This window comes from Pleurodeles waltl, chromosome 5, assembly GCF_031143425.1.
Source record: "Pleurodeles waltl isolate 20211129_DDA chromosome 5, aPleWal1.hap1.20221129, whole genome shotgun sequence".
Classification (NCBI taxonomy): domain Eukaryota; kingdom Metazoa; phylum Chordata; class Amphibia; order Caudata; family Salamandridae; genus Pleurodeles; species Pleurodeles waltl.
In genome coordinates this window covers 1,511,092,302-1,511,110,493 of record NC_090444.1, presented here as the reverse complement: position 1 = coordinate 1,511,110,493, position 18,192 = coordinate 1,511,092,302, and the positions used below count along the sequence as shown (strand labels likewise).

At 46.8% G+C, this 18,192-nt stretch overlaps 2 protein-coding genes across 3 annotated transcripts in view; one reads left to right on the top strand and one right to left on the bottom strand.

Moving 5' to 3' along the window:
• ANGPT2 (angiopoietin 2) overlaps positions 1–10,631 on the bottom strand; it is a 183,957-nt gene extending 173,326 nt beyond the window's left edge. The window contains exon 1 of the mRNA XM_069235812.1: positions 9,931–10,631. Within this exon, the coding sequence (XP_069091913.1) occupies positions 9,931–10,230 (300 nt within the window). The 5' untranslated portion in view covers positions 10,231–10,631. The remainder of the gene's footprint in view (positions 1–9,930) is intronic.
• The window catches only part of MCPH1 (microcephalin 1), a 1,086,437-nt gene that overhangs the window by 727,130 nt on the left and 341,115 nt on the right, over positions 1–18,192 (top strand). The window lies entirely within an intron of this gene.

The following is an 18,192-nucleotide window of genomic DNA, read 5'->3' as shown; positions in this document are numbered from 1 at the left end:
TACTGATCTATGTCTGCCACTAGATCTCTCCCACCCACAACACTCCTTCCTTCAGCCTTCGCATTATCATCTTCTCATCCACCAGAAATTATGGTGGCTGCTTTTTAAATGATACCCAAGCACGCTCACCCAAGTCATTTCCGTTACTGGAAGGTACTTAGAACAGCTACTCAAAAAGACTGTTCACTGCTTTTCATCTAAACTACACATCACATGGTAGTCAACTAAAGAATCAACCACTTTAGCATAGTCTAAGATGTTGTTTCTGAATACTAGATAAACCAGGACAAAAAGGTTCAGAGTACAGTGGCAAGACTTACCCCAGACGTAAAAAGCAGTGGCATAATATTAGCCCCTCCTGTGTGGGGGGAGCTCCAGGGGGCCCCATCAGAACAGTACTGTGGCAGGGCTGAGAGCCCCTGACTGAGTCCGGGGGTTGGGAGTCCTCCATGTTCCTAGCAGGGGGACCTCCTCAAGTTTCGTAATGCCAGTGCTAAAAAGATAAGTCCCTTGCCTATCATCCAAAAATATTACATTGTCAGGGAAGGGTTGTGGGTCAGGATCCTTGTTCCTTTGCAACCATTAGGTTAAAATAGAATCATGTGCTTCACCCAGCACCACAAACAGCTCATCCCCAAATTCACACCCATATATAAATCACACACCCACATAGCATCCTCACAACACAAAGGCCTATGCTCATACACATCCCAGTAACCACCACACACCATCAAACTACTGGACACACACAATCCAATTCCTGCCTTTTAACACGTCCTGAAGCCTCCAGTCATCGCAGTATTCATCAATTATCACATCTTGACACACTGTTTATCAAAGAAACTGTTCATCCCCACATCCCTGCACATCCTAGACATTTATGTTCCTGCATGCTTTAGCATCCTCTGTGTGTACAGCGTACTTAAGAGGGGAGAAAGCTGTGCTGTCCACCATAATTCCTCCAAGTGAGACTGAACTCCATGGAGAGCCTCACATGCCACTTCTCATTCTTAGCAAATCAGTCCGCTGTCTTAAATCTCTTGTACGGGCCTCCAGAGCAGAATAACAACTTCACTGACTAATTCTCAAATCTCCTCACCACCTCATGTACGTAACATGCTCACACCACCCTCCTAGGTGACTTCAACCACCTGGACAATTCACGTTAAAAAAAACAAATCGGGCCCTCCTCAAACTCATAGACAAATTCAACATGATACAACTTGTCAATAGCAAATACACTCTAAAGGCCTATCCTTCGCCTTATCTTTTTAACATTACCAACAGTCCAATGCAAACCACCCATACCCCTGGAAACAGATGACCAGCTTACCATTCCTAGCTCAGGGTCCAGTCAACAAACTGAGGTCAACCGAAAAAAATAAAAAACACCATAACTTCAAATCTTTCAAAGACTTCTCCATTGTTCAACCTACAGCCTGAACTCATCTCTTGCAGCTGCCAGATCCACCTTCGATGTGAACACCCTTATAAACAATTTCAACACTTTTCAAGAAAACCATTTGAACACCCACACTCCAACTAAAACAAGCATGTGCAAGCTAAAACCTCAGATACCCTGGTACTCCAAAGTTCTTGTGAACAACATATGTTCCATCCACAAGTAAAAATGAAATTGGAAGAAAAAAACAAACCCCCATGAACTTGCGCTACTGAAGTCTCTCTGCTGCACATACAGACAGACAGTGTGTCTGCCCATCCTATCCTACACTCCACAGAGAAGTGAAATGTTATCAGCCTCTTCTTCACCAAACAAAGTACAGACAATCCAGCACCACATTGACAACACTGGGCCTGCTTCCCCTCTTAGAAACACCCTTTATCGTAGAATCCTGCAGTGCCCTCGGAGCCTTATTTCTCACAGATCTTAATGACGTACTCCACTCCCTCAAATCCTCCTCTTATGAAGATGCCTTTGACTCATCTTCCACCAATTCTGTATTTGGGGAAGCTCTCTCGCCCCTAATTACCATTGTCAATACCTCTCTTACTCAAGGCATCTTCCCAGAAGTCCTCAAGGCAGACCCACTCCTAAAGAAAGCTACAGTACACTCTAATAACCTTGCCAAATGCTGACCAATCATACACCTATCCTTTGACAAGATTTTCAAAAAAGCATTCTGTGCTCAACTCTAAGATCAAAGGCCATCATCTCCTGCACAACTACCATTCTGGCTTCAGATCATGTGGTCAGATTGAGGCTACCATACACATCATAGAAAACACCCTCTTGACCTCTGTTGAAGATGATCCCTGCAGCCTGATAATGTGAACCTCTCAGCTGCTTTTGATACCATCAACCATCCCAACCACATCCACCCCCAAAGTCTCAAATGTGATTTAGTGCCAAAGTCCTTCAACAAGTCTACTCCACTCTATCCAACCTATACTAGTTTGTTCATATAGATACCACCAGGTCCCAAAAGATCAATATCAGCCATGGGTTACATGGGTTCCATATTGTCCCTGTCACCTTTAACCTCTATATGGAGGTCCTTGGGGCTCTACTAAATGACAAAGGCAACAAAATTCACCAATATGCCAACAATTTACAATGTTACTCAAAAGTTTTCCTCATCCTAGACATCCAATACTCCAAACACTATCTGCACCTTATCCCGACCCAAATGCCAGCACCTGCCTAAAACTCAACCACAGACAGAATTCCTGTTAGTTCCTCAGAAAAAAACAAGCAAGCTGTAATACAAACCTGCCTCAATGACCTGACCTGAATTTTTACAGCTTTGACCACAGTTTCTATCCAATGCCATGCTACTTGAATTCACCCTGTACACCACCACCCTCACCCCCAATGAACAGACTTCTAATGAAACAAAGCCCTCTCTACTGAGGAAAGTGAAACTGTATCTCTCAGAAAGTTACTTCACACCTGCTGTACAAGCCCTTGAAATCTCCCAGCAAAATGGTGGAAACACCCTGCTCCATGACCTCCCAGACCCCATAGTGGCCCTTAGAAGGGTATCATACACGCCACAGCATGTCTCATCCAGGGCCTGAAGGAATATGAATATATCTTCTCTATCCTGATGGAACTCCACTGGCTCCCATGTTTCGCCCACAACATCTTCAAAACCAGCTGCATTATTTACCAGAGCCCTCACAACCTACACCTCGGCCTGTATGGCTGGGACAAGCTCACCATATCTGGTGGCTCTCACCACACCTGCAGCCAGGACACCATCAGACCGGGCAACAGGTCTTCTCCATCTATCATCTCAGGATCTAGTAAAACATTTGTGTAACCACCTAGACTACCCTAAATTACTGCAGTTACTCCAGTTTAAAAAACGAGTTGTAGACACACCTGATTAACAAACACCACATGATGATTCAGTAACAGTCCATCAACTAGCTATCTTTCAAATCATTTCTTGACTGTATCCTTGCTTTTGACCTTGTACGGTGCTTTGCGACCTTGGGATAGGTTTGCTGTATACAAATACCACATACACTTCATCACTTGCTGCCAGTGCGAGTGAGTATCAAATTCAAGATCCTGCACCTAATATGTAAGTCCTATGACTAATGTATTTATGAACATATATATAGATGTGTTTTTTTACTATGGGAACCTAACCAAAAATCATTGGAAAACAGTATATGGCCAAAGACAAGCTTAAATAAGAGAGATAGGAGAGGCTGCTGGTTTATGAAACATTAATGCATTGTGATGCATTGTTCTTTGAAGGGGTGCATCTTCAATTCTTTCCAGAATTGGAGAAGCATCAGGTTGGTCTGAAGGATAAAAGAATGTTTTTCCAGATCTCGATGCTTAGATGGAAAATCATGTTTTCTTTCTTTTTACACCACTTAGTTTGTCATTTTTAGCACCCATTCATTCAGCTGTGACCATGCCTGTCCTGTGAACCCAGAGTACCTGCTGCCACCTTGGGTTTTACCATCAACCCAGCTTTAGCTTCCTCTTTTCCGGTGTGGATCCCTATCCTGGGTTAGGGTGTCTAGCGGTGCTTTGGTTTTGGTGTTGAGTGGGAAGCAACATAAGACATAACCTTCAGCTAGAATGCACGTGTGGTGCCACTGCATGCGCTGCAGACCGGCACACACCAGCAAATTAATCCAAAGTAGTCCCTGTAGCTCCTCTGCCTCTCCTTCTAACTGCTCACCAGATAGAAGTTCTCTGTCACTGCCCTGTGCTTTCAAAACACAAGACACTATAGGACTTACTCAGGACAGATTCTGATCTACTACTGGTCTGTAGGATGCAGGAGCAAGGTGTATATCAACTTCAGGTAAGACAAGCCTTTATTATTTTCCACTAAACACCTTACACTACCCTGACTGACTTCAATTACTTGCAGAGTCTGGCATCGAGGATATGATGCACAGTTTGGGCGATGCGTCAGTTCAGAGTAGCTGCAAGGCTACAGTGCAGAGTCTGGCGTCATCATCCAGGCCGCCGTGACGAGGGATGTGAGGGCCTGTGCTGAGTATGCATTATGCATTGACTGTTCCGAAGGCATTGCGGCGGTGATGAGTCTTTGTGACAGGTCGAGTCCACGCAATATTGGAGGTGTGTCAGTTCTGTTTAGGGTTTTAGATCGTGCCTCAGAGGTGGTGCATTGGTTCCACTGGATTGAAAGAGGCTGGCAAAGTGCCTTCAGCCCACTTCCAAAGGTCCAGGACACAGGTGGCAATACTTGGCAAGTAGACTCACAGATAGCAGAGTCCAGATGCAGGTGGAAGATTACTGGATGCCTGTTACGTCCCTGAGGCTTCAGATCAACTAGCCCTTGGAATCGCCCTAGGTTCTGGGTTCAAGAGATGCAGGCCCAATCCTTCTTACCCAGGCAAGAGGGCAGGTCAGCACAGCAGGGCAGCAGTTCCTTAAGAGCAGCCGTCCAGCAGAGTGGCAAACCTTGTAGCAGCACATCAGTCCTTCTTCCTAGCAGAGTATCCACAGGTCCAGAAATGTACTAAAGAGTTGGTGTCCAAGAACCAGTATGTATACCAAGTTGTACCTTTGAGATGGGGAGTAGCTTCCACAGACATGCCTTTGTAGTGCACAGGTGCCCTGCCTTCAAAGCCCTGGCTCCAGACTAACCACAGGGGGTGTGCATCCCTTTGTGTGGAGACAGAACACAGCCTATTCACGTGTAACTGGGGCTTGACCCAGCTTCTCCTTCCCAACCTACCAGTGATGCCCCATCAAGTCACACCTAAGCTCCGCGTTGTGTATGGCTGCCTAGGAGGAATACACAAAGCATGACTGCCCCCTCCCTCCAGTCATGTGACCCAGAAACAGGATGCAGGCACCAAATGGCTAAGGCAAAAAAAAGGCAACTTTCTAAAAGTGACATTTTCAAAATTGAAATTTAAAATCCAACTTCAATGTAAACTGGGATTTGAAATTCCAATTCCAAAGACAAAGACACCAAACATGAACTGGTTACCTGTTCCCATTTGGAACTGACACTTATAAAATGTAATAAGGTAACTCCAATGTTACCCTATGGGAGAGGCAGGTTTTGCAATAGTGAAAAAAAGGAATTTAGGATTTTTTTTTCTCACCAGGACATGTAAAACTTACATGTCCCACTTTTTAAATCCATTGCACTCTCCCCTCTGGGCTGTGCAGGGCCTACCCTAGGGTGACATATGTATTAAGAAGTAAAGTCTGGGCCTGACATAAGATGAGATGGCTGTTTAACAGTGCACACACACAGGCTGCAATGGCAGGTCAGAGACATTTTTTTTTATTTCTACGTAAGTGGATGGCACAACCAGTACTGCAGACCCACTGGTGGCATTTAATTTACAAGCCCTGGGCACAGTGTAGAGTCACTTTACTAGAGACTTCCAAGTAAATTAAATATGCCAAATGGGTGTAAGCCAGTTTAACATGTTTTCAGGAGTGAGCACAAGTGTGCAGAGTCCTAAGGCCAGCAGAGCAGGAGGACACTCCTTCTCCTACCTCACAACTTAAGTCTGGAGGGACCTTTCCTTGCCCTCAAGACGTCCCCTACTCTACAGGAGTTCTGTAGGATGCTGAAAACCTGGCTCCTCGACTGAGACCCTGGAGCTTTCAGTGCCTGGATACCCTCATGGGAGACAAGTCACGTTCTGCAAGCAGACTGAGGAATATTCGAAGCTCAATTTTATTGTGGACAGTGCCCTTTGCCTTTCCACAGTATTCCTTCCACTACTGGATAGACAGGTGGTGATGATGGAATCTAGCTGACACCCCAAAGTGCTTAGGAGTCATTCTGGTTTAGAGCACCGAATGCCAGCATGGCTATAAGTAGGCAAAGGTGGTCCCATGGTACCCCATAAACATTTAAGATTCCGAATTGGGGATAAATATGTTACCTATATTTACACCCTGTGTCATGATTTAACTGTGATCCTTGTGTCCTCCTAATGTTTACCAGTTTTATCTTTTAATGGTTCCAATGCTTGTCTTCCTGCTTTCCCCTTCACTTGTCTCTGAGGGTTTTACTTGACTGTTCTTTTATGATTTCTATACCTAAGTTTTAAGATTTACATCGATTGTATGCAGGGATGGCTTTAGTGCTGGTGGCACCAGGTGCAACAGTCTCTTTGGTGCGCCCCTTTGACCACCACCTCAGATTCCCTCACTATCACCCAGCAAAAGTGCCCCTCATTTCTCCATAGCCCCTCATTCACACGCATTTCTTTTTTTTTGTTTTATATATAAAGTTTGGGTATAAAATGGTATTAATAATTCACTCAGCTATCCACACAGAATACAGTTCTATTCTTTGCAGCAGACATGTTAACCCTCTGCGCTACTTTATGGTGAGTCAAAACTGATCTCTCCATCAGAAACATTAGTCACAAGAGTTATATTGACATTTTTGTTGCTGCCTGAAAGTTGGACACTCAAGGAACTCTGCAGCAGGTGCTATTAAATAATAAGTCATTGCTTAACAGAGCACTGCCCCCACCGGAGGTCAGTGCCGTCCCCCTCCAGGTCAGCGCACAGTGCGGCCCCTCCAGTTGCACCTCCCGAAATCTGGACCTGCTTGTATGCTAAGGCTTCCTCCACAAGTCTTATTAGTTTGCTCTCACTTCTCCCAAGCTTGTCCTCATGTGCCCTTAGTTTTCCTTTCTTGCCCCTGAAATGCTCCGTCTTTCCTCAACAATTGATTATATATCATTTATGTTTTCCTCTCACTTCGCCCTCAAGCCGTGGCGGCTGGCTCACTTACCTTCAGGTGCCTTCCGCACTGCCTCCTCCTGCTCCTGGAACTTCAAATGTGCGGGAACAGGAAACACCACTAACCAATCCTGATGCTGCTTTCATGCTGATAAACAGCATGAAAGCAGCGCCGGATTGGTGGGAGCGGCCTTTCTTCGTGCTCACTAGAGCACTGGAGGCGTGTGCTTTCTCTAACCCAGCTGTTTTAAGACAGCTGGGTTAGAGATGTTTAAAGTGTGCATGTTAGGCTGGCCATCGTAAGACGGCCAGCCAAAGGGACATGCACACTTTAAACAAGTGCACAGCTCCCTGCTGCCACTCGGCAGCAATTGCCCCACCCCGTCCTGACACTCGATTCAGGACGAGGCACTGAAAAATAAAATGGTTCGTTTATTACCATTTTATTTTTCAGTTTTGGGGGCATTTTTGTTAGCAGGGCAACGCTCCTCCGCTCACATGGAGGGGCCGCCCCTGCCAAGGTATCCCTTACTTGTAATGAAGGCTTCTCTCACTTGGCTCTCATTGTTTCCCTCCCTTGTATTTCAAGGTGCCCCAGGCTGTCTAAGTCCCAACTCATACCTCCCAGGGTATTGCTCCCACTGCTTCAGTGGGCTCCCAGTGTCTCGTAGGTGACCCCTGATTTTAAGGACAGCCCTGAGACTAGAGAGGTGTGTGTGCGCTTCTAGCTGGGCTTCGGGTGTGAAATGTGGCGACCCAGTATTCTAATTAAGAGCTCAAATCGAATCTGTTCATTTTGTCACAAACACTAGCAGATTTACAAGAAGAAACATCTTATCTAGTTATGTAAACACGAACTTCTCCTTGACATGTATTAACTTGCGCTCGCGGATATGTAATTCTGGAAACTTCTAAGCATGGTCCGTTGTTGCTATAACTCTTTAAATGTTTCTAACAAATTCCCTCGCTTACGATGCTGCTGTGTATTTGACCCTGTTCCCCGCTTCAGTGACGGGTGTGGAGGACGCCGAGATCCCGTTAAGATACTAATTCGACCTGTGAAGAATGTACACATTGTTATGCTTTCGTCGTGCAGAATGCAGTCCTTGCTACAAAAGCATAGGGGCCGAGGGGACAACGTGTGCAAATGTGTTAGACCCAATAGTCTATTTGTCTCTGCAGTGGCAATGTCAACTGCAGAGGTGTTAACAAAGGAAGCCGACGGCACGTGCAGATGTGGGAGAAAAGAGGGGAAGACTAGACTGAGGGGCGCAGCACTGGAAAGTTTGAAAGCACGCTGTGTCAATATTTTGGGACGTGCTGGAAAACAGTGCAGTACCATCTACCCTAATTCAAATATGTAGGTCACTTTTGCAAACTTTCCCTGACATTGTGCAGTGTTTTGTGTTTTTCAGATGCCGCCTTTCCACAGTTGTTTTTTATCGAAGGCCTAAAGCCAGGCGACAATACCCCCCCCCCCCCTTTATTCTAGTCTCGCTAGCCGCTGCTAGCCCGGTTTGTAGGAGCTCGCGCATTTAAAGGTGCACGCGGTGGACATTCCAAACGATAGTTTAGAAATATCTTCTATAGGAGCCAGTGGAGGCACAACGAGTTTTTAGACATGTTATTCAGTGTACAGCATATATAACATTTGGGCGACGGAGGTGGGGGCGTGGGCAACACCAATTCCAATACTGTATTACGGGGTGGAGGGGGTTAAGAAGGCTCGCCGGATTTGCATGGACGAGGGAGAAGGCAACTCTTTGTCCGACTGTTTGTGTGAGATGAAAGGCTCCAGAACAGTAAATGTCCATGTTTTTTAAATTAATATTTGTGTACTGTCCAAGTGCTCCCGGTTATGGCACAGGGTGTTTAAACGATGTGTCCATAGCTCACACAAAGTGATCAACTGGGGAAAACGGTGGCACTGTCACTCAGGCATGTGCTTTTCATCTGCCGGAAAACTCGCTTCTAATGCCTGAAAGGATTACTCTGAACCGACAGTTTGGTTAAGGATTATTCCAAGATCCTCTAAACTTTGTGAGAAATAAATACATCTCACTTTCATTTGGAGTGGTGACATCGGAGGAGGTTTGTGCCTAATACCGAGCTCTGTCTCCATATGAAAACATGCGTGGGAGTCTATAAAAGTAGCGTTAAAATTATTCTACAAAATTATTGCAAACATAAAAGTGCACATTGTCTCATGCAATCGATTCTTAATAACAATTAAATATGCACCAAGAAATCAAAGCACACTCAGTGAAAAAAAATCTAAGACGTGGAATAAATTTTTCTACAATCTTTGCTTGGGATGCGTAGCGCAAAATTACACATAAGATGCTGCCCATCCAGAGGTATTGCTGTGTGCGCATTTTTAGTGAAACAGAAACTTTAACTATTACACAGTTAAACTCTGCGAGATCACATCTCTCAACTGCCGTCCTCGACACCGGAGATAGTCAAATGATCCTTTAGACTGCAATGGGATCACCTCTACGGCACCCTCCCAAAATGTCATCTCTGCTGGAGGCCGCCCTGTAAAACACCTGTACGTGGCCTCGCAGGACGAGCCAGCACCTGAAGAGAAACACGAGCGCTGCACTTGCCTAGACCAGCGTCTGCACCGGACAGTTCCTGCTCAATTTGAAGCCGATCCAGACCCATACGTGTCACTGAGACCGGCAGTAGGGGCCCCTCATCCACGCCAACTCCCACTCCCGGGCTGTGAGCCGACCCTCTCCGCTTACCTTGAGCAGCCACTGCGTGTTGTTCTCCATGATGCTCTCCAGCAGCTGCAGCCGCTGCACCGAGTCCTCGTGCTCCGCTGGGGAGTCCCTCTGCACGGCATTGCTGCCCCCGTAGGCTGCGGCCGAGGAGGGCGGCGGGCAGGGCTCCAGCTCGGGCAGCAGGAAGGTGTAACTGCAGGAGCCGTGCTGTACCTGGTACTGCTTCCGTCCCGCAGGCTCCGGTCCCCGGCCGCGGAGCGCGCTATAACCCGCGCAGAGCCAAGGGAGGCAGCCCGTGAGCCACAGCAGCCCCGGCCACATGCTGCCCGCTGCGGACACTGACAGCGCGGAGCGACGATGAGCCTGCTCCGCGGGGCGCTGCTGCGACGAGCCTATTCCCACGGGAGAACCAGTACAAGGAGCCTATTTCCGCGGGAGCGCCGGTGCAGCGAGCCTGCTCCGCGGGGGCCGCCGGTGGTGCTCTCGGCTACTCCCTGGACCACCGCACAGCGCTCCTGGCTTAGGATCCCTGCCCTGCAATCTCTTTAAGTTTAGTTGCTGTTTTGAGCTTGCACCAAGTTTCGTGCGCTGTTCAGATGCGCGCAGCAAGAGACTTGCCGGGTGATGTCGCGTCCTCTGTGCGTGCCAGTGTCCAGCTCTGAGTGTGTACAGCCCAGTCTGCACTCCTTACATCCAGGGACAGTCAATGAAGCCGGTGCTCCTCCTCCTCGCGCACGGCCACTATCTTCCTGCGCGGGGAGGAGGAGGCGGCAAGGGACTCCAATGCTGTTTGGGCTCTCCCAGCATCCCCACCCCCCATAGACACTGCCATCAACCTACCCCCCCCCCCCCTCCTCTTCAAGAAAGCGGGCTGTGACATTGCAAATATGTGTCCGAGGGGATGCTGTCAAAGCATCTGCTGCGCGGGGGTGTGGTGAGGGGGAGGCACAGGGAACCACCCTTCAGGGGACTCACATTCAGCATAAGGCCGAATGAATCTGTAAGATTCAGGAAACCCAGTGGGGGGGGGGCCTTATCACTGTCTGCAGGGGGCCCCCATCATGTTGCGTTACGGTTACACCGTTGGTTCTGTGGCATATGTGCGTCACGCCACTTTTCCCACTGTGGGACACTACGGCGTCGTCTGCTACGGTCCTTCGGGGGCGTGTGTTTGAGGGAGGGATACTGCAGTTGCAGAAATGACAGTGGGGAAGACTGGACCAACCAGGTATTCTAAGAAGCGGCGGTAAGAGCGGGAACTACGCATTTTCGTAAGGGACCTGGAGATTTCCTGACAGGGTGTCCATCAGAAAAGAAAAACACACACACACACACACACACACACACCCACCCCCCCCACACCCCCCACACCCCCTCGTCACCTTGCTCCCATCAAGCAAACTGCCGGAGTCGGTGCCACGAGGAGGGAGACAGTGATAAATAGACTTAGACCGCACACATGCCCAGCCCGTTGTCACTGGTGCTCCTGAGCCGTCCCTGCTGATGAACATCTGTGCTCCCACTGTCGTGCGCGCGGGTCGCCGGAGTGAGAGCACGCTGTTGTATCGTATCCGAGGTAAAACTAACTTAAAACATTGTGGAAAGTAAGATTGAGTTTGGCAAAGAGTGAAACGGTATTAGCGAGAGAGCAAAAATGCGTGTTCTTCGTTGATTTGTACGTCAATACCCACGAAGCAATGCTTTCCTAAGTAAAACGCCATCCTAAATGAATTCAGCAATGTAGCAAAGCATGGATGCCCCCCTCCTCCCCCACAACTCATGTTTTGGGGACCGTCTCTCACAATTTTTGTGGCTTCTTTTAGAATGAAGTCCACGCACTTGTGAATCGAGCACTGAGGTTTTGGCGCGCGCTGTGCGTTGCAGGAGATCCTGACCCCTCCCCCCACTACCTCCGCAGCGCTTATCCGAAGCAACAGAAGAGGAAATGATAGTGAGCGTGACACGCAGGTATTGGCCGAGACAAGAACACCTAATCTTTCTATGTGTTGCATTATTTCAAAGGTGAAACAAAAGCAGCACTTCTAACAAGCTTCTTGCGTCAGTCCCTCTTCAGGACTGCAGTGTGTGTGGTGTCTCTGAATAGCAGCAGCCTTGTTCCTCGGCTCGTCATGCTGTGTGATCGTCTGACAGATAAGGACGCTCGTCTACAGCAAATCCGGAAATACTTTATTTACACATTGTTTAACATGGGGCGCAAAGATGGACTAGAAACCAAACTGAGTGTCATGTGACTCGGGTGGTTGGATGACAGTGGAGGAGCCAGAACTGCTCATGCTGCCTTGAACCCAATAGCCACAGTCCCACCTATTGATTTGTGCCTTTGTAGTTTTAGCGCGTCAGACCTTAATAAGTAACCTTTTGACTCGCAATTAAGAAGTTCTTACCATAGCTCCAGTACATAATCAGTAATCAATACACAATAGTCAACAATCATTAGTAATCAATAAAATCAATAATGTCAGTAAATGGCACGCACCATGACCCTTCAGCCATGAATAGCCACACATTTAATAAAAGTTTATTACGTTTATTTCCCTATATTAACAATGTGAAGATCATGTAGATTAATCTAAAAATCAAATGAAACACATAAAAACAACACTGGTTGTCCAGAGCGGCGGAAGAGACGCAATCTAATCAAAACTTGAACTACAACACATTCAAGAGCTACAGTGCAAATCAATAGCAGAGTCAGCTGCGACAAAGATATAGTATACATGGATTTCAGCAGAATAATTAATCAATTATTAGTCCCTGTAATTGTCAGTCAATTTGTGAGGGCACTTAACTAACGTCAGATTAGCATCAGCATGTTGGGCTTCATGCAAAACAATTTAGAAACACAAATTTGGAAAAACATCTAACTATGGATCCGTCAAAACAGCGCTGTTGGTACCTAGAAAGAAAAAGCATAAAATGCATAATAGTCACGTTTCATTATATCTACCTATCCTTGGAATGAGTCAGCAAAGCAGAATCAGTCTTCGTCCTCAGGTCATCAGTCGATCAGCAATGCGTCAGGCTCTTAGTCAGAGAATATGAGCCCAGTGTCGGAATAAATCTAAAATCTCTCAAAATCATGTCTCTCTAGATCTCAATCTCTTCTCTAGTCTATAGTCTGAATAATTCTCCTCTGTCGCGTTGTTATATCAAAGTCACCTGAAATATCTCCTAATTCCCTATTGGTCAGTTAATCGTACGTTTATACTTTACCCAATAATATTTTTATGCCAAATCTATGAATGCTAATATTTCACTCTTCACATGCAGTTGATTGGTCCACTTTACGATGACCTCATCATCCGGCTCGTCAGGTAACAATATTGTTGCTTTCTTCAGCTCCAGTCAGTATCTTCATTGTTCTCGTCCTGGGAAAGTACGTCTCACGCACATTACACATACGTTGTTACACTAGCAGTAACATCATCTCCTTGCAGTTTGTTCTTACGAAAAGCTTATGTTAAGCACTTTTAACAAGACAATGCACATTTCACAGTTTAATTCACTCTGTCAGCATTTTGTTAACCGCTAAGAAATACAGCTTCTGCATGAGGCCTGGCAAAATAGGCCAAGACACTCACTAAGTTAAGGCCTACCATTAATAAAACTAGAGCATACTTCATAAGCCTTAATATGACATACTACTGCATTAATCTAATACATTTTCAATATTTCATAAGTATTAATAAAAAAATTAGTACATTTCGTGAACACTGGTGACCATTCTTTGAGGTCATATTTTCAAATGCGTGCATTATTTTTCTACGTTGTCCTTTTTCTATATAAACTCATTATTCAAGATACATAAACACTCATTATTAATTTCTAATAAAAACACCTTTGCTAGCAGCATCCACAGTGAAAGGTGATAGAAGAGCTCAATAAATGGTCAGTCCATTCCAGGATGAAGAGTTTACTGTCTGGGCGCCATCTTGTTTAGCAATGAGGAGGTCGAGGCTATAGCCTTTGCTGTGGGTAGGGAAGAGGTCATTAGCAGAGGTTAACATGCCACACCAGAAGTATTCTAATCAGTAGGTTTAGTCTGCCCACGTTTTTCATGAGGGTGGTGTCAACAGGGAGGAAGAAATTAGGTGTGATTAGTTTAAAGAACTCATTTATGGGAGTGAATTGTTTCCGGGACTGGTATATAGCACAAGTCTTAGTCTGCTTGTAGTAGTAAGGAGGATGTCAACTAGAAGAAGTTCAAAGGATGAAAAAGGAGCAGTGACTAGTGACCAAAATAGATGGAATTGTGGGAGATAACAACACCAGCCCTGGTTTTCCCCAGATGATCTTGTCTGATTATGGGGTAGTAGGGAGCTACAACAATGTCTGCAAGCAGGGAGATACATAATTAATCTTTGTCTCAGTACAAAAAACAAAGCCAGTGCTTTTTAGAGATGCTGAACAGCTTTTGTAAAAAGCATTGGCATAGGAAATAGGTCTCGCCTTTTGGATGTGAATGCAGTATTTTTGTCTTTTTATTGTGTTATTGTTTACCATCTCGCATTACCACTAAAAGCAGAAAAACACCCTTAAATATGTGTGTGATGCCTTAGTCACACGCATCAAAAATATTAAAGGTTGGTTGGGGGATGAGTTCAGAGCATTAGCTAGCTGCCTGTATTAGACTGCCGATACGCTTTGTGAACAAGATTGTTGGAAGGTAGCCCTTTCTAGCTTGGTCACCCCCACTTTTTGGCCTGTTTGTCAGTGTGTTTGACTGTGTTCACTGGGATCCTGCTTACCAGGGCCCCAGTGACTGTGCTCTTTCCTCTAAATTTGGTTGCTGGTAACTTTTTCTTCCCACAATTGGCATACTGGCCCCCCCATGTGAGTCCCTAGTATATGGTACCTAGGTACCCAGGGCATTGGGGTTCCAGGGGATCCCTATGGGCTGCAGCAGTTATTCTGCCACCCATACGGAGCCCAAGCAAAGGGTTCTGTAGGCCTGCCATTGCAGCCTGCGTGAAACGGGTGTATGCACCAGTTTTCACTACAGGTCACTACACCAGATCACTATAAGTCACCCCTATGGTAGGCCTTCTCAGCCTATAGGGCAGGGTGAGGTACCTGTGTGTGAGGGCACCCTTGCACTAGCAGAGGTGCCCCATCAAACTCCAGATCCATTTTCCTGGACTTTGCGAGTGTAGGGTCGCCATTTTACGCATGTACTGGATATAGGTCACTACCTCTGCCCAGCTACATAATGGTAACTCCAAACCTGGGCATGTTTGGTATCAAACATGTTAGAATCAAACCCCAATACTGTTGCAAGTTTCAGAAGTATGATTCCATGCACTCTGGCGGTTCCTCAGAGTGCCCCCAGCATTGCTACCACCAGTCTTACAGGGTTTTCCAGGCAGCCCAGCTGCTGCCCCCCTCAGTAAGGTTTCTTCCCTGCTGCTGCTTGATCTGATCAAGCCCAGGATCGCCGAACAGAGGATTTCCTTTGGAAGAGGGAGGTAACACCCTCTCCCTTTAGAAATAGGTGTGACTGGCTTGGGAGGGGTAGCCTCCCCAAGCCGCTGATTTGCTTTAAAGGGTACATTTTGTGCCCTCTGTGCATAAACCAGTCCACACCGGGTCAGGGACCCCCAGTCTCTGCTCTGGCGTGAAACTGGACAATGGAAAGGGGAGTGACCACTCCCCTGTCCATCACCACCCCAAGGGTGGTGCCCAGAGCTCCTCCAGAGGGTCCCTGGGTTCTGCCATCTTGTTTCCAAGGTTGGCAGGGAACTCTGGGGGCATTTGAGTGGCCATGCCAGGCAGGTGACATTAGAGCACCGTCCTGATAGGTGCTTACCTGGTTAGGTCACCAATCCCCATTTTAGGGCTACTTAGGGTCTCTTTCTCTCTTGGGTGGGTCCTCAGATTCGGCTTGCAAGATTCCAGCAGGATTCCTCTGCAACCCCCACTTTGACTTCTGGTCAGTGGAACCGTGACTGGACCCTCCAGGAACCGACAGACTCTGCTACAATGAAGAAGACTCTTCTGCAACTTTGCTTCCTCGTCTCCTGCCAGCTTTGCAACATTTCCCTGGCTGTGCATCCTCCGAAGACTGCAACTCTTCAGTCTTCACAAGAAGAAGAAGGAATCTCCCTTGGATTGAAGGAGTCACTTCCCTGCAGCAGCAGACACCTACTAAAAGCGACAACCGTCTGCGTGGACCTTACCTCATCTTGAGCTGCATGGATCCTGCATCACTGGTGGTGGTCCTGAGAAGTCCTCTTGGTCCTCTCTGCCAGCTTTCCTACTTTGGTGAAGGTAAGCCCTTGTCTTCCCACACAAGACATTACCCCATGCACTGCATCTCTTGCAGCTTCCAAGGCTTGTTTGCATCTCCTCCAAGGGACCTTCAGGCGACTCCAGCCCAGCACTCCATCCTGCAAAGCACAGCCTCCTGCGTGGTTGTCCTGCGACGTGGGATCCTCTTTTGTAGTGCTGCCTGGGCTTCTTCTGCGACTCCTGTGTCCCCGTCCTGTGGGACTCCAGTGGGTCAGCCTTTTCTCCTGTGGACACTCTGCGACACTAAGGGTCCCCTGTGGCTCCCCCACCTGGGTTGAGTCCTCCTGGGCCTTGCTGGTCGCTGGTAGCACCACTTTTCAACTAACGGCGAGTTTGCCTTTGCTAAGGCTTGTTGGTGGAATTCCTGCACTGACACCCGTCTGCAATCTTCCTTCCAGTGTGGGACTTCATCTGCATCCATCAGGAACTCTTCTCCGGCTCCAGGGCTGCAGTGCTGACCTGTTCTTCATCACAGTCGACCAACTCCTGCATCTACAGCTGGATGGATAGTAGCTCCTACTCCTCCTGAACTCCATTGTGACTCTTGGACTTGGTCCCCTATCTCCACAGGTCTTCTTGCTTCAGGAATCCACCACTGGTTTTCTTGCAGTCTTGTCTGGGTGTCTTCTTTTCTTCTTTTTCCTCCTTTTGGGTGGTTTGGGGAAAATCCAGTGCTTTACTCCTGCATTCCTGGTCGATGGCGGGGTACTGTGTTACTTACCTCTACGGGTTTCTAGTACTCCCAGCTCTCCTCTACACATCTTACCTACCTAGGGGGGGTACCTTGTTCGCTTTCCATTTTTTTTGTATATGGTTTGTGCTCCCCCTAGGGTCACTATTGGTTATTGCTATTTGCACTGTTTTCTAACATTTTCTATGCCTATTTCTGATTGCTAGTGTATATATTTTGTGTATTACTTACCTCCTAATTGTGGGTTACCCTTCTAGTATTTTGTGGTGATTTGTTCCAAAAATAAAGTACCTTTATTTTTGTACAACTGTTTTCTTTCATGTTTGTAAGTGCTGTGTGACTACAGTGGCATTGCATGAGCTTTCCATGTCTCCTAGATTAGCCTTGGCTGCTCATCCACAGCTACCTCTAGAGAGCCTGGCTTCTAGACTCTGCCTGCACTTCACTAAGAGGGGATACCTGGACCTGGTATAAGGTGTAAGTACCTTAGGTACCCACTACACAGCAGGCCAGCTTCCTACAAAGATACAATCAAGTCCATCTCCCTCCAAGCTTCTGGAATGAGAGAGAACAAGAGAGGGAGAGAGATCCAAGAACAAAGTGCCATCAGCGCGCTGAAAGTGTAGCTAGAGAGAATCAAGAACAAAGTGCCATCAGTGTGCTCCAAGTGCAGAGAGATCCAAGAACAAAGTACCATCAGCACGCTCGAAGTGCAGAGAGAAAGGGAGCCAAGAACAAAGCGCCATCAGTGCACTCGAAGTGCAAAACAAGAGGCAATACAGGGTCTAATAACAGAAACGTGATCAAAGACCGAGTCAAAGCAGCGCACTCCGATTCATTGTGACCAACCACAGTAATTCTAAATGGAAACCCTAGGGGAGAGGATGTAGCCTAATGACCTGAGCTGCCAACTTTGGAGCTGGGGAACCAGGTTTGAGTCTTGGCATCGGCTCAACATACTGTGATTCTGGGCAAATCACTTAACCTTCCCCCTACCCCCAGTATCCGGCAAAATTGTCACAAAAATCCTCTCACTTTCAAGTCAGAGAAAGAAAATTAAATACCAAGCTCTGCGAAGACAGAGCCTGACGTTTGACCTTTGTCTTTAAATGCACAGCAAATGTGACTAAATAAGAACAAGATTTACAGGTCTGTTCACTGAAAGAAGCACTTGTGGAAGAATACAAGGTGAATTAGTGTGAAAAGGCTTTGCTCCTTGGGAGAGACAAATTGAACCTGGTCAGTCTAAAACAAATAAAACCAGCAAATAGAAGCCAGAAAAT